Source organism: Loxodonta africana, chromosome 6, assembly GCF_030014295.1.
Source record: "Loxodonta africana isolate mLoxAfr1 chromosome 6, mLoxAfr1.hap2, whole genome shotgun sequence".
Lineage (NCBI taxonomy): Eukaryota > Metazoa > Chordata > Mammalia > Proboscidea > Elephantidae > Loxodonta > Loxodonta africana.
This window is the reverse complement of record NC_087347.1, coordinates 93,430,108-93,443,354: the sequence shown is the minus strand read 5'-3', so window position 1 is coordinate 93,443,354 and position 13,247 is coordinate 93,430,108. Positions and strand designations below refer to the sequence as shown.

At 34.9% G+C, this 13,247-nt stretch overlaps 1 protein-coding gene across 4 annotated transcripts in view; it reads left to right on the top strand.

Annotated features, from left to right (window-relative positions):
- GALNT13 (polypeptide N-acetylgalactosaminyltransferase 13) overlaps positions 1-13,247 on the top strand; it is a 537,747-nt gene that overhangs the window by 277,848 nt on the left and 246,652 nt on the right. For all 4 annotated transcript variants that reach the window (XM_064287133.1, XM_064287134.1, XM_064287132.1 and 1 more), the window contains 2 exons: positions 528-735; positions 3,500-3,670. In XM_064287133.1, coding sequence (XP_064143203.1) covers positions 528-735; positions 3,500-3,670 — 379 coding nt within the window. The remainder of the gene's footprint in view (positions 1-527; positions 736-3,499; positions 3,671-13,247) is intronic.

Below are 13,247 nucleotides of genomic sequence, written 5' to 3'. Positions count from 1 at the left end.
CCACCTACCACATTTTGATCAATACTTCATCAAAGCCAACTGCAGGAATAAGTAACTAATTTCTTTATTTTCTTTCATGACTCCCTTTGGCTCTTCCTAAGCTGAGAAATCAGCAAAAATGAGTTTTAAAAGTTTTTCCTCAACTCATGTGATCGTATTATTGAGCATTTATATGACTTTGTAGATACTTGTCTGTTTTTCTTTTCGTTCAGACAAAAACAAACAACATAATTAAGGAGATTGCGTTTGCCAGTGTGACCCAGTTTGCAAATTAGAGTCTGGTATCATATTAACTTCCAATTTTATCCTTATATGTGTCAGCCAAGTAACAGATTGGGTCACAATGAACTGTATGTTAATTGACTGATGAAATCTCTCTATCTTTATTTCATCTAATGCAAAAAAAAAAGTTGATAGGAAGGAGTTGGCCAACATTTCTATGTGTTGCATTTCCATCTGGGCAGTATCTCTGTTGTGTCTTAAAACAGTTTCAAAATTGTCTTAAACATTCTAATTGTATGTTACAGATTTTCTCAAGTTGACATTAGAAAATCATGTGAAAAATTTAGAAGTGCCAGTTAAAATTATTAGGATGGAAGAACGCTCTGGGTTAATACGTGCCCGCCTTCGAGGAGCAGCAGCTTCAAAAGGGCAGGTCATAACTTTTCTCGACGCACACTGTGAATGCACTTTAGGATGGCTGGAGCCCTTGCTGGCCAGAATAAAGGACGACCGGTAAGGATTCACGCTGTTACGTCTGCCTGCGTTGTGGCTGAACCTGTTAGGACAGTTCTAGCTGTCTGTCAGAACTTCTAAGTTGCAAGTTTCAGAAGGATTATTTTCTAGCTTTTAAAATAGAAGTTTTTCTCTTTCTTTAGGAAATAAGGTCTTAATTTATTCATGTTGAATGTGGGCATTTGATTAAGAAATAAGTGAAACGAGTCTAACAATTAAAAACATGTTGAATAATAATATTTAGGTAAGGGAGATTAGTTCAACCTCAAGCAGTACAATATTTTATAAAGCACACTTTCAAAGCACCACACTGTATCCTCATGACCACACTTGGGAGGAACAAAGAAATTAAATAGCTTGCTCCAGTTATTGGAAATACTGGCAAAAACAATTCAGTTTTTCTCACTTCCAGGTCAGGGTTCTCTCTACTATATCAGCATCCTTAGTCAGATTCTAGTTCAAAATCACCTTGAGGATCTTAAAAGCAAACACACACACACATGCATACCCTCACTGAAATAAAATCATGATTTAAAAACAACATATAAGGCATAGTTATAAGAATAGTAAACAATATTATTTAAAAATGTTGCCCCTTTGTACATAGAAATTCTGAAATCTGAAAAACTGAATAATGCTTCACAGAAACTAAGAACCCTTATAGAAAATTCTTTCTGATAATGATGCTATGAAGTATCAACTTTTTTTCAGATATTCATAAACATTGTGATAAATGAAGACAACTATCATTGAATTTGGTCTTTGATGTAATAACAAAGCTTACATAACACCTTCTACCTACAGGAGAAAGGTCTTTCTAGAATTGAAGCCTTTAATTAAGCATCCAAGACAGATGCTGCTTAGTCTGGGCTAGTCCAGGCATATCACATAAATGGCAGGATTTGGTACTTGCCAGGAAGATGGATGGAGGCTGTCAGTAGAATGAACCATAGCAGTTGAAGAAAACAGTAGGAACCTTTTAGTAAACTCAGTGTAGTACACAGCTAATAACATTTTTCCACTCCGTGTATTGTACAGCACCCACAGGAGAGTAAGATTGACAAAGTAAAGTGGACTTGGAGCATCTTAAATGCATTTGCTGACAATTTTTCATAAATTATACTGCTTTTAATATTCAACTTAGAGAATTTTTAATATAATATTGTTTAAATGTAGTCATGCATGGACATTTCTTTTTTAATCAACAACATATTTAAGTTGTATTTACATATAATAATGAATTCTAATTGCTTGTCCTGGTTATAAATTCTAATGTTACCATAACCAATCAGTTGCCATCAAGTCAATTCTGACTCATGGCGACCCCATGTGTGTAAAAGTGGAACTGTGCTCTATAGGGCTTTTTTTTTTTTTTTTTGAAGTATATTGCCAAGTCTTACTCCTAAGGCATCTCTGCATGGACTCAAACCTCCAAACTTTTGGTTAGCAACTGAGAGCATTAATCATTTGCACCATAAATAGATAATAAAGTCCTTTTCAAGGTTATTATCTCTAATAATTTCTTCCCCCCCACAAATTAAATTATTGTGTCTAGTTAGGAATGAGAAAAAAGATATTGATGTTGTTGGTACCAGAATTACCTTCCAAGAAACTTTTTCAAGGCTAGATGCATCCTTTTGATTTCAGATAATTTCATACTTTGACCAATTGAGCAGAATATAAAACCTAATTAAAAATAAGCATTGGTGATACTTGTATCATAAAATAAGAATAAATAAGTAACATCATTTCTTTGCTTCCCACTTCTGCGGCTGCTTCAGAAAGGTATTTGTATTTTTCCCTTCAACCAAATATGAAAAACCAATCTCTGGTATTCAGAATTAGCTAATGTCACTGTAATCATGGGTAGATCTGAGCATCTACTCATGGAGAAGACAGACATTTTGGTGCCATAAAAACATGTAAAGCTGGGAATAGGTTAAACAAAATGGGAGAAGGCACGACATGGATTTTAAAAGTACCTAATGATATGCCAAGTGAAAACTTTCTTATCCCAAAAATCCACCAACTGCACCTGTTATCCCTCTTACTGTTAGAAAACTGGGTTATGGGATAAAACACGGCTGACTGAAGTTGCTTATCTTTCTTCACCTGAAAATATCATCAGGACTGTGACTATAAACTCTTAATTCTAGGACAGTTCAATTAGAAATTGTCATGACCCAATAACCTTCATAAGAAACATTTACTTATACTGATAGATCATGACTTTTATTGTTGCTGTTGTTTGTTGATTTTTGTTTGTTTGTTTTCTAGTAGATATTTTCTTTATAAAACTCTCTCTTGAAGTTAACCTTCCCTTTTTGAGATGCAAACTACCAGATCTAATTTGCCATCATCATTTCTCCCCTCCCTGCATGCTATTGATTTTCAGTGGGTGGTAGCTAAAATGATGCATAATCTCAAAGCAGCTCTACTAATCATGCTGTGGATAGAGGTTTTATGAAAAATAGACCATGCTCATCCTGCTGAGTTAGTACTTAGAACACATTTGGAAATCAGCTTGAACGTCAATTAGTACACTTGATTAGATTATACATGGTAGTATAAAGTAGATTGTAAGGAAGTTGTAGTCAGAGGAAATAATTCCATAGAGAAAAAGGACAAAATGAAAATAAAGTCATATTAAAATCACAAAATAATTAAATTTCAACATACCAGTTATTTTTTGAAGACGCTAATGTAAAATATATTGCTTATATGCAAGCTGATTATATGTAAGTTTGTTTTAATTTTTCTGTAGGAAAACAGTTGTATGCCCCATCATTGATGTGATTAGTGATGATACCTTTGAATATATGGCTGGGTCAGATATGACTTATGGAGGTTTTAACTGGAAACTGAATTTCCGCTGGTATCCTGTTCCCCAAAGAGAAATGGATAGGAGGAAAGGAGACAGAACATTGCCCGTCAGGTATGTAGATTGTATCTCCTAAAAGATAGCGTCTGCATTCCTATAATAACTAAAGAAGTATTATAAATTTGTCTTTTCATTTTAAAGTTTTTTTTAATGTCATGTATTTATTCTTTGCACACGGATGTATACATTATAGTCCCTGGGAATATTTCAAATCAAAGAAGCCCTGAAAACATTTTTGTTTCTTAATCTTTCATGTGTTACAGCTCAATATAGTATTTTATTACAAATACATTTTTGGAAAAGTATTTATAGGTGACAAATAGTAGAAATGCAAATACTACATGATCATATAAGACTCAATAGCAATATTAAACCTAGTCTGAATTAGCATAGGCAAACTTTGTGTATATTTATATTCAAATTTATTTGTTACAAGTTTAATATTTGACAGGAACGTGCTAGTCTTGACACTTCAGACAGATAGATATCTTACCTAAAGGTATGCACTTTACAATAGAAATGTTCTCAAGATTGAAATAACCAAAATGTTTTGGTAAATATTCTAAATTTAGTAACTTAACTCTGTTCCTTAGAGTCACAATAGAAAAGTCCATTTGAAAATTTTTAATATATTAATAATTGTCAAGGATTTATTGTTTATTTCAAATAATTTAGCACAGCTATTTAATTTGAAATATTTCTTAGTAAAGTATGTTTGCCTTTAATCCAAAATAAGAAATATTATTTTTTTTTAAGAAATATTATATGCATATTTAGTTATCTAGGTAAGCATTACCCACTTTATTAACACAAAATCACTACCACTGTACCTTAAAACATTATTGTGCATATGATTTCCTGAACAATACTTTGGGAAGACAGTTCACTGGTTTAGCTCTTTAAATCATCATTGTTGGAACAATACAGACATACCCTAGCATTTAATGCAATATATATAAGTCATTATCTATCTAAACAAGACTGTCTCATAACCTTCTGAAGAGATGACTTATCCATTGTTGAGACTATTTAATTAAATAATGGATTTATTAAATCTAAACTCTATAAATCAGCTAATGGAAGAGAACAGCCCTAATTGTTTGCTATTGAACAATTAAGTACTGGGGGCCATTAGCCCTCGTAAAAAGATATGACTGCATCAATGAGAAAAATATATGTGGCTCCTGAAAATTACATAAAGCTATATAAAATTGTTATGTCAATATTTAAAGTGTAATTTATCTAGTAGTTCTTAAATCTCGCTATAATCTCTACATTCACCAAGTCTTCTTAATCCTTGCCTTTAGCAACCTGAGGAAATACAGTGGATCATATTATCATTATTTATTAGAGATCCTATTTTCCCAGAGGAGCCCAGGTGGTGCAGCGGTTAAAGAGCTCGGCTGCTAACCAAAATGTTGTCAGTTTGAATCCACCAGTTGCTCCTTGAAAACTCTGTGGAACAGTTCCACTCTGTCCTGCAAGGTCACTGTGAGTCAAAATCGACTCAATGGCAATGAGTTTGGTTTTTTTGGTTTTGTATTTTCCGAGATCATGATTTCTTGTACTCTTAGTTGATTTTTACACTCCAGATCCCAGGTGAAAATTATCAAAATTCTTGACCAATACACTTAAATACAGATAATACTCCTGTTCATTTCAAACTAAAGTTTAAAATAATGCATGTTTAATACGCATTTTTTTTAACTCATTGGCAAAAGACATGCTTTATTTAACTTTATTTCCTCACAAAGTCAAAAGATAGATAACAGTTAGCCAAGATTCATAGTAGGAAATGACCTCGTTTATAAAAGTAAAGGTCTACATAGAAATCAGCGATTATTTTTCGACTAAAACAAGTGTGAAACTTCCAGCATATTGTAACCACCATTTATGTGACGTTTCTGAAATAAGAAGGAGAGCAGATAAAATCTAAGTATATTTCGTTTGCTCGCCTCAGGAACAGCATGTCATTTCATTTTCTGAAGTGCTGATGGAACTGGAGCAAGAGTAACAGAGAAACCTCAGTCTTCGCTAAAGTTTTTAGATTTTTATGGTAAAAGGTTAATTAATTCACTGGCTCTGTTGTAACAGCCTGCAGGTAATTTTCATCAGCATAGCTATAATGTGAACTTTCTTTGTACTTGTAATCTATTACCTGAAGATGTGATCATTTTTCTCTCATTCACACAAACAGATAAATCATTCTAGGTGTTGAACACAGATTTTTTTTTTTCCTACTTGATTAACAGAATTCTGAGAGCTAAACTGATTAAAATGAGGCTGAAATTTTAGATTTCTTAGTGAAATGCATCATTTAAAATGTCAGTTATGACACAACTTTATAGTCACTGTAATTGGCTAGTCATTGTTTAGAAATACAATCATAGAACTGCATAAATTGAGAGCCAACTTGAACTTGTGACCTAAACTCAGTTAAACTACATTTAAAGTAAAGCTTATAATGGTTATACATCTCCTTGTTCTATTGGCAACCTCTGGGATTTGATATTTTCATTTTGATAAGAAATGGAGTGTGTGAAATACTTGGCATTTACAAAAGTATGGGTATGGAATAATTACACACGTAGCTGGGAATATTTGGTTCTCTTTGAGCAGTAAATTCCCCTTGACATTTTAGTGGCCATCTTATATGACTTTCAGGAATATCTCAATTATGCCTGCAACAATTGAGTTATATTTGATTACAATAGAGTAATCAAATTGTTAAAGCAGAGGTCATAAACTAGGAGCTTGTGTGCCAAACATGGCTTGTAGATGTCTTACATTTAAAAAACTTTTTACCAACATTGAAAAAATGGAGTGTTTTGAATAAAAATCTGGATTTCCAGCTTTTCTTGAAAAGTCAGATTTTGATACAATGGCCCAGTGTTCATCAGGTGGCATTTTGTAGAAGCTGCCCCCATAGGAGTGGAATGAAAGTTTAGCCCACTCCGCCCAACTACTTATAATTGTCTCCCTGACTGAGGCTAAGGGTCAGTTGCTACTTGTCATGATTCTTCCACTTACCAGCCTTTCTTGGAGAAATATTTCTTTCTACCTGTGTCTTAATCAAAGATGAGGGAAATATGTTTATTGCAACCAACCTACTTCACATATTGACTTTATTTGCCTGGCTTCTACCATCTCCTAAATTTGTGACCTTCAACTTAGAGGCTTCAATCAGTTGTCATTGCATCAGTTCTAACTCAAGGTGACCCCATCTGTGTCAGAATTGTGCTCCATAGTGTTTTCAATGGCCAATTTTTCTGAAGTAGATCTCCAGGCCTTTCTTCCAAAGCACCTCTGGGTGGACTCAAAACTCCAACCTTTCAGTTACCAGCCTGTTTGCCCTACTGCCTGTAAAATGGATGAATGTGGAATCTCATCAAACACATTAGCCACAAACGAATATAAATGTATGTTACCTAATGGAATAGACAACTAGTAGCATAAATTACCTGGTAGTGCTGATCATTCTTCCAACCATTTAATTAGTTTGGGGATGCTTTATGCATTTTTTTCTAACATGCACAACATTTGAGCTTGGTTCAAACTACTGGAATGAGTTGGATTCCATATGCAAATATGTATTTATACACACTGTCGAGCAATGTACTAGGTGCTGGGCATACAAAGGTGAATATGTCAATCTCTGCTCCAAAGTCACTCACTATCTGGTATTGGCCATGTACATGCTGGACAAAGCAGAGAGGCCAGTATGAGTGGCCTGGGTGTGGATGTACGGGATTTAGTTGTATCTACTGGTGTGTGCATCTGGAAAAGAGCCTGGCTTAAATGTTACTGATTGCTTTACCCTCCTAATTATGTCCTGTAAATGGCCCTCAATTAATACTCATAAAGAAATTAGATTCTACTTTAATTTCTCACTGATGAAAATAGATTTGCTTATTAGAATCTACCATTTAAATTCTTTCAAGTCTATTTAACTTTTTTTTTTTTTACTTTTAGTGCCTTACATCATGGACTTTTTTGTAATATAAATATTTTTATTTTATTGAGTTATAAAATATGTAATACATACAGCTCCATGAACTTTTACGTATATATATATTCACCCGTGGAATTGCCACACACCTCAGTATATAAAAAATTTCCATCCCCACAGAAGGTTCCTCGATATCCTTTCTGGGTCAAATCCTACCGTTTGCCACAAGGTAGTCATTATCCAGAATGGACTCGATAGCAACCAACAACAACAATACTTTCTATCACCATTGGTTAATTTTGCCTGACCCTGAAACTGTATATAAATGGATTCATATACAATGTATTCTTTTGCATCATAGACTCTTTTATATTTAGTTATTATTAATATTTTTAAGATGACTTTCTTCCTTTTTACTTGGAGTACTATGTTAAGTATCTTCTCAAAGTAATACATAAGAGTTTTAGGTTTTCTTTGAGTCCTTGCTATTATTATAACTCAAACACAGATGTAATTATTAGTTAAAGCTCCCGACATATTTTAATTACTTACATATCCCTTTTTATTAACATTTGTCTGATCTCATATATTCATTTTTCTCTCAATTGGAATTACGAATTTATTAAGAAGATCAAATAAATTGAATACCTGATTAATAATATCTCAGATTACAACTGTTGTGCCTTTATTGTGAACAACTCAGAATGTTCACTTATATTATCTCCTATATCCTTCTTGCATGTTATCATAGAAGAAATACTGAAGCTGGTTTTGGAAGATCTGGTTTTCTTATTATTTAATAAACCAAAAAAAAAACAAACTCATTGCCATCGAGTTAATTCTGACTCAGCAACTCTATAGGACAGAATAGAACTTCACTATATGGTTTCTAAGGCTGTAATTCTTTATGGAAGCAGACTGCCACATCTTTCTCCCTTGGAGCAGCTGATGGGTTCAAACCACCAACCTTTAGGTTAGCAGCAGAGCACTTAACCACTGTGCCACTAGGGCCCCTCTACTATTTAATAGTAACTAATAATTTATCTCTTACATTTAATCTGTCAGATTTTCTCTATTAGTTTTTTCAGTCCAACTAAAATGTAGTTTTCGATTCGAGGAGAGAAACTGAGATAGATACCCTCAAACCTTTGAGATATTTCTAAAAAATAAATACTGAAGCAATAACACATAAAATGTCAATGCTGTTAGCAAAATAAAACTTTGAAAGAAACATTTGAACTTTAGAATGTTCAACTGTTCAACATCATTTCTCACTCATGCTAAAATCTAATATATGTTGATTTTGAGAGAACTTGAAAAAAAAATTCCACACCTCAGATGGAATCTGTGAATCTACATTTTTATAAGGAAAATAGCAGTTGTATTCCCCCATGTGTCTGTCAGTTTTTTGTACTGTGGGGGCTTGCAGGTTGCTGTGATGCTGGAAGCTATGCCACCACTATTCAAATACCAGCAGGGTCACCCATGGCAGACAGCTTTCAGCTGAGCTTCCAGACTAAGACAGACTAGGAAGAAAGACCCGGCAGTCTACTTCTGAAAAGAATTAGCCAGTGAAAACTTTATGAATAGCAGCGGAACATTTTTTGATATAGTGGTGGAAGATGAGCCCCTCAGGTTAGAAGGCACTCAAAATACAACTGGAGAAGAACTGCTCCTTCAGAGTCAACCTTAATGACGTGAATGGAATCAAGCTTTCGGGACCTTCATTTGCTGATGTGGCATGACTCAAAATGAGAAGAAACAGCTGCAAATATCCTTTAATAATTGGAACATGGAATGCATGAAATAGGAATCTAGGAAAATTGGAAGTTGTCAAAAATGAAATGGAACACTTAAACATTGATCGTAGGCATTAGCGAGCTGAAATGGACTGGTATAGGCCATTTTGAATCAGACAGTCATATGGTCTACTATGCCAGGAGTGACAGCTTAAAGAGGAAGGACATTGCATTCATCTTCAAAAAGAACATGTCAAGATCTGTCCTGAAGTACAACACTGTCAGTGGTAGGATAATATCCATATGCCTACAAGGAAGACCAATTAATACAACTATTATTAAAATTTATGCACCAACCAAAGGTGAAGAAATTGAAGATTTTTACTAACTTCTGCAGCCTGAAATTGACCAAACATGTGATCAGGATGCATTGATAATTACCGGAGATTGGAATGCAAAAGTTGGAAATAAAGAAGAAGAATCGGTAGTTGGAAAATATGGACTTGGTGATAAAACAATGCCAGAGATTGCATGATAGAATTTTGCAGGACAAAGGATTTCTTCATTGCAAATACCTTTTTTCACCAACATAAATGGCGACTTTTTTTTATACACATGGACCTCACCAGATGGAATACACAGAAAACAAATCAACCATCTGTGAGAAGAGATGATGGAAAAGCTCAATATCATCAGTCAGATCAAGGCCAAGGGGGTGACTGTGGAACAGACTATCAGTTGCTCATATGCAAGTCAAGTTGAAGCTGAAGAAGATTAGAACAAGTTGAGGAGAGCCAAAGTATGACCTTGAGTATATCCCACCTGAATTTAGAGGCCATCTCAAGAATGGATTTGACATGTTGAACACTAGGGACCAATGACCAGGTGAGTTGTGGAATGACATCAAGGACATCATATGTGAAGAAAGCAAGAGGTCATTAAAAAGACAGGAAAGAAAGAAAAGGCTGCAGTGGATGTCAGAAGAGACTCTGAAACTTGCTCTTGAATGCCCAGTAGCTAAAAGGAAAGGAAGAAATGATGAAGTAAGAGCTGAACAGAAGATTTCAAAGGGCAGCTCAAGAAGACACAGTAAAGTATTATAATAACATGTGCCAAGAGCTGGAGATAGAACACCAAAGAGGTAGAACACGCTCTGCATTTCTTAAGCTGAAAGAACTAAAGAAAAAAATTAAGCCTTGAGTTGCAGTACTGAAGGATTCTATGGGGAAAATATTAAACGATTCAGGAAGCATCAAAAGAAGATGGAAAGAATACACAGAGTCACTATACCAAAAAGAATTGGTTGATATTCAACCATTTCAGGAGGTGCCGTATGAAGAGGAACCATTTTGTACTGAAGAAAGAAGTCGAAGCTGCACTGAAGGCATTGGAGAAAAACAAGTCTCCAGGAATTGAGGGAATATCAACTGAGATGTTTCAACAAACAGATGCAGGGCTGGGAGTACTTACTCATCTATGCCAAGAAATTGGAAGAAATCTTGTCAACTGAATGGAAGAGATCCATATTTGTACTTATTCCCAAGAAAGGTGATCCAACTGAATGTGGAAATTATAGAACAATATCATTAATATCACAGGCAAGTAAAATTTTGCTGAATATCATTCAAAACTGGCTGCAGCAGTATATTGACATGAAACTTTCAGAAATTCAAACCAGATTTAGAAGAGGACGCAGAACCAGGGATATCATTGCTGATGTCAGATGGATCCTGGCTGAAAGCACAGAATACCAGAAAGATATTTACCTGTGTTTTATTGACTATGCAAAGGCATTTGACTGTGTGGATAATAACAAATTATGGATAACATTGTGAAGAATGAGAATTCCAGAACATTTAATTGTGCTCATGAGGAACCTGTACATAGATCAAGAGTCAGTCATTTGAAAAGAACAAGGGGATACTGGGTAAATTAAAGTCAGTAAAGGTGTGTGTCAGGGTTGTATCCTTTCACCATACTTATCAATCTGTATGCTGAGCAAATAAATAATCCAAGAAGTTGAACTATATGAAGAAGAACAGAGCATCACGGTTGGAGGAAGACTCATTAACGACCTGCACTATGCAGATGACGAATTGCTTGCTGAAAGTGAAGAGGACTTGAAACACTTACTGATGAAGATCAGAGGCCACAGCCTTCAGCATGGATTATACTTCAACATAAAGAAAACAAAAATCCTCACAGCTGAACCAATAAACAACATTGTGATAAATGGGGAAAAGATTGAATTTGTCAAAGATTTCATTTTACTTGGATCCACAATCAACACCCTTGGAAGCAGAAGTCAAGAAATCAAAGATGCATTGCATTGGGCAAATATGCTGCAATAGACCTCTTTAAAGTGTTCGAAAGCAAAGATGTCACCTTGAAGACTAAGGTGCACCACCTGACCCAAGACATGGTATTTTCAATCACCTCCTATGCATGTAAAAGCTGGATGATGAATAAAGAAGACATATCAAATATACCATGGACTGCCAAAAGAACGAGCTAATCTGTCTTGGAAGAAGCACAGCCAGGATGCTTCTTAGAAGCAAGATGGCGAGACTACATCTCACATAGTTTGGACATGTCAGGAGGGATCAGTCCCTGGAGAAGGACATCAGGCTTGGTAAAGTAGAATGTGAGGGAAAAAGAGGCAGACTCTCAATGAGATGGATTGACACAGTGGCTGCAACAATGGGCTTAAGCAGAACAATGATTGTGGGGATGACACAGGACCCGGCAGTGTTTTGTTCTTTTGTATATATGGTTGACATGAGTCAAAAGTGACTCGATGGCACCTAACAACAGCAACGACAGCAGTTATATTATGTAACTTCCTATTGATTTGGCAAGTGCCTCAATGGTGCCTACCTAAAAGTTGGCTATTAGAGTCCCCAAAGCAATACCACAGAAGAAAAGACTTGACGATCTGCTTCCTTGAGATTATGGAAAGAAAACCCGACGGAGCAGTTCTATTTTTTTAGGGTTGCCATGAGTAGGAATCAACTTAACGGCAGCTAACAACAACATTAACAGTTGATTTAGGAGATAATTTACAAGACATTACAAATCAGTTGAAATGAAAACAGGAGAAGTATAGAAAATTTTCAGGGTAATGAGTTAAATTTCAGTTTATATATTCAGTAATTTTATAATGTAACGAAAACATTTTAAAGGATCTGATTCTAGCTAGCCCCGTTGTTTATTTTGGCCTCTGTTAAGCATAAAGTAAAAAGAAAAGGAAAAGATTAAAATTTCCATGAAACACTGTACATCCTCTTGGAGGTTTAGGGCTGTGAGGATTATAAAAACGGATTAAGGAATGGGGGAAAAGAATAACTACTCCTTTATGGGGAATATAGGCCTTTAAGCAAAGGATATGATATTTGATTCCAATACTTGTTGGTAAATGGATTCCTTGGCAGCAAAACAAGTCATATGAAGTAGAACTTCCCTTAATGTTTCTTTTTATCCTTTAAACATACCTTTGAAACTCTTTGTATTCCATCAAATCTACAGGATTTGAGTAAGCTTCCTTGCTCACAGCTTAAGCCAACATAAACACTTAAAGTAACAGTTTCTTCTCTATAAAAGGCTGCATCTTCATACCGAACCAAATGCTCAAATGAATGTCATTATGTGCAACATTCTACAAAACGTCCCATTTTTTTCTCTGCACAAGTCGTAAATCACATTCAGCATTTGATTATTCAGAGTATCTGTGCCTTTGCTTCCTTTCTCTCTCTCCTGCTTTCTATTTTGGGTATAGTGCACAGAACAAGAAAGGAAAGTAAGAAACAACATTTAATTTTCCTTTGGATTGTAAACCTGCAAGATAGTTTACCAAATTAAGCCATTAAAGTATATGACAAAAAAATAAATAAAATAAAATTTGAGTGAAGATTTCAGCTATTCATGCCTCACATATCTGTATAAA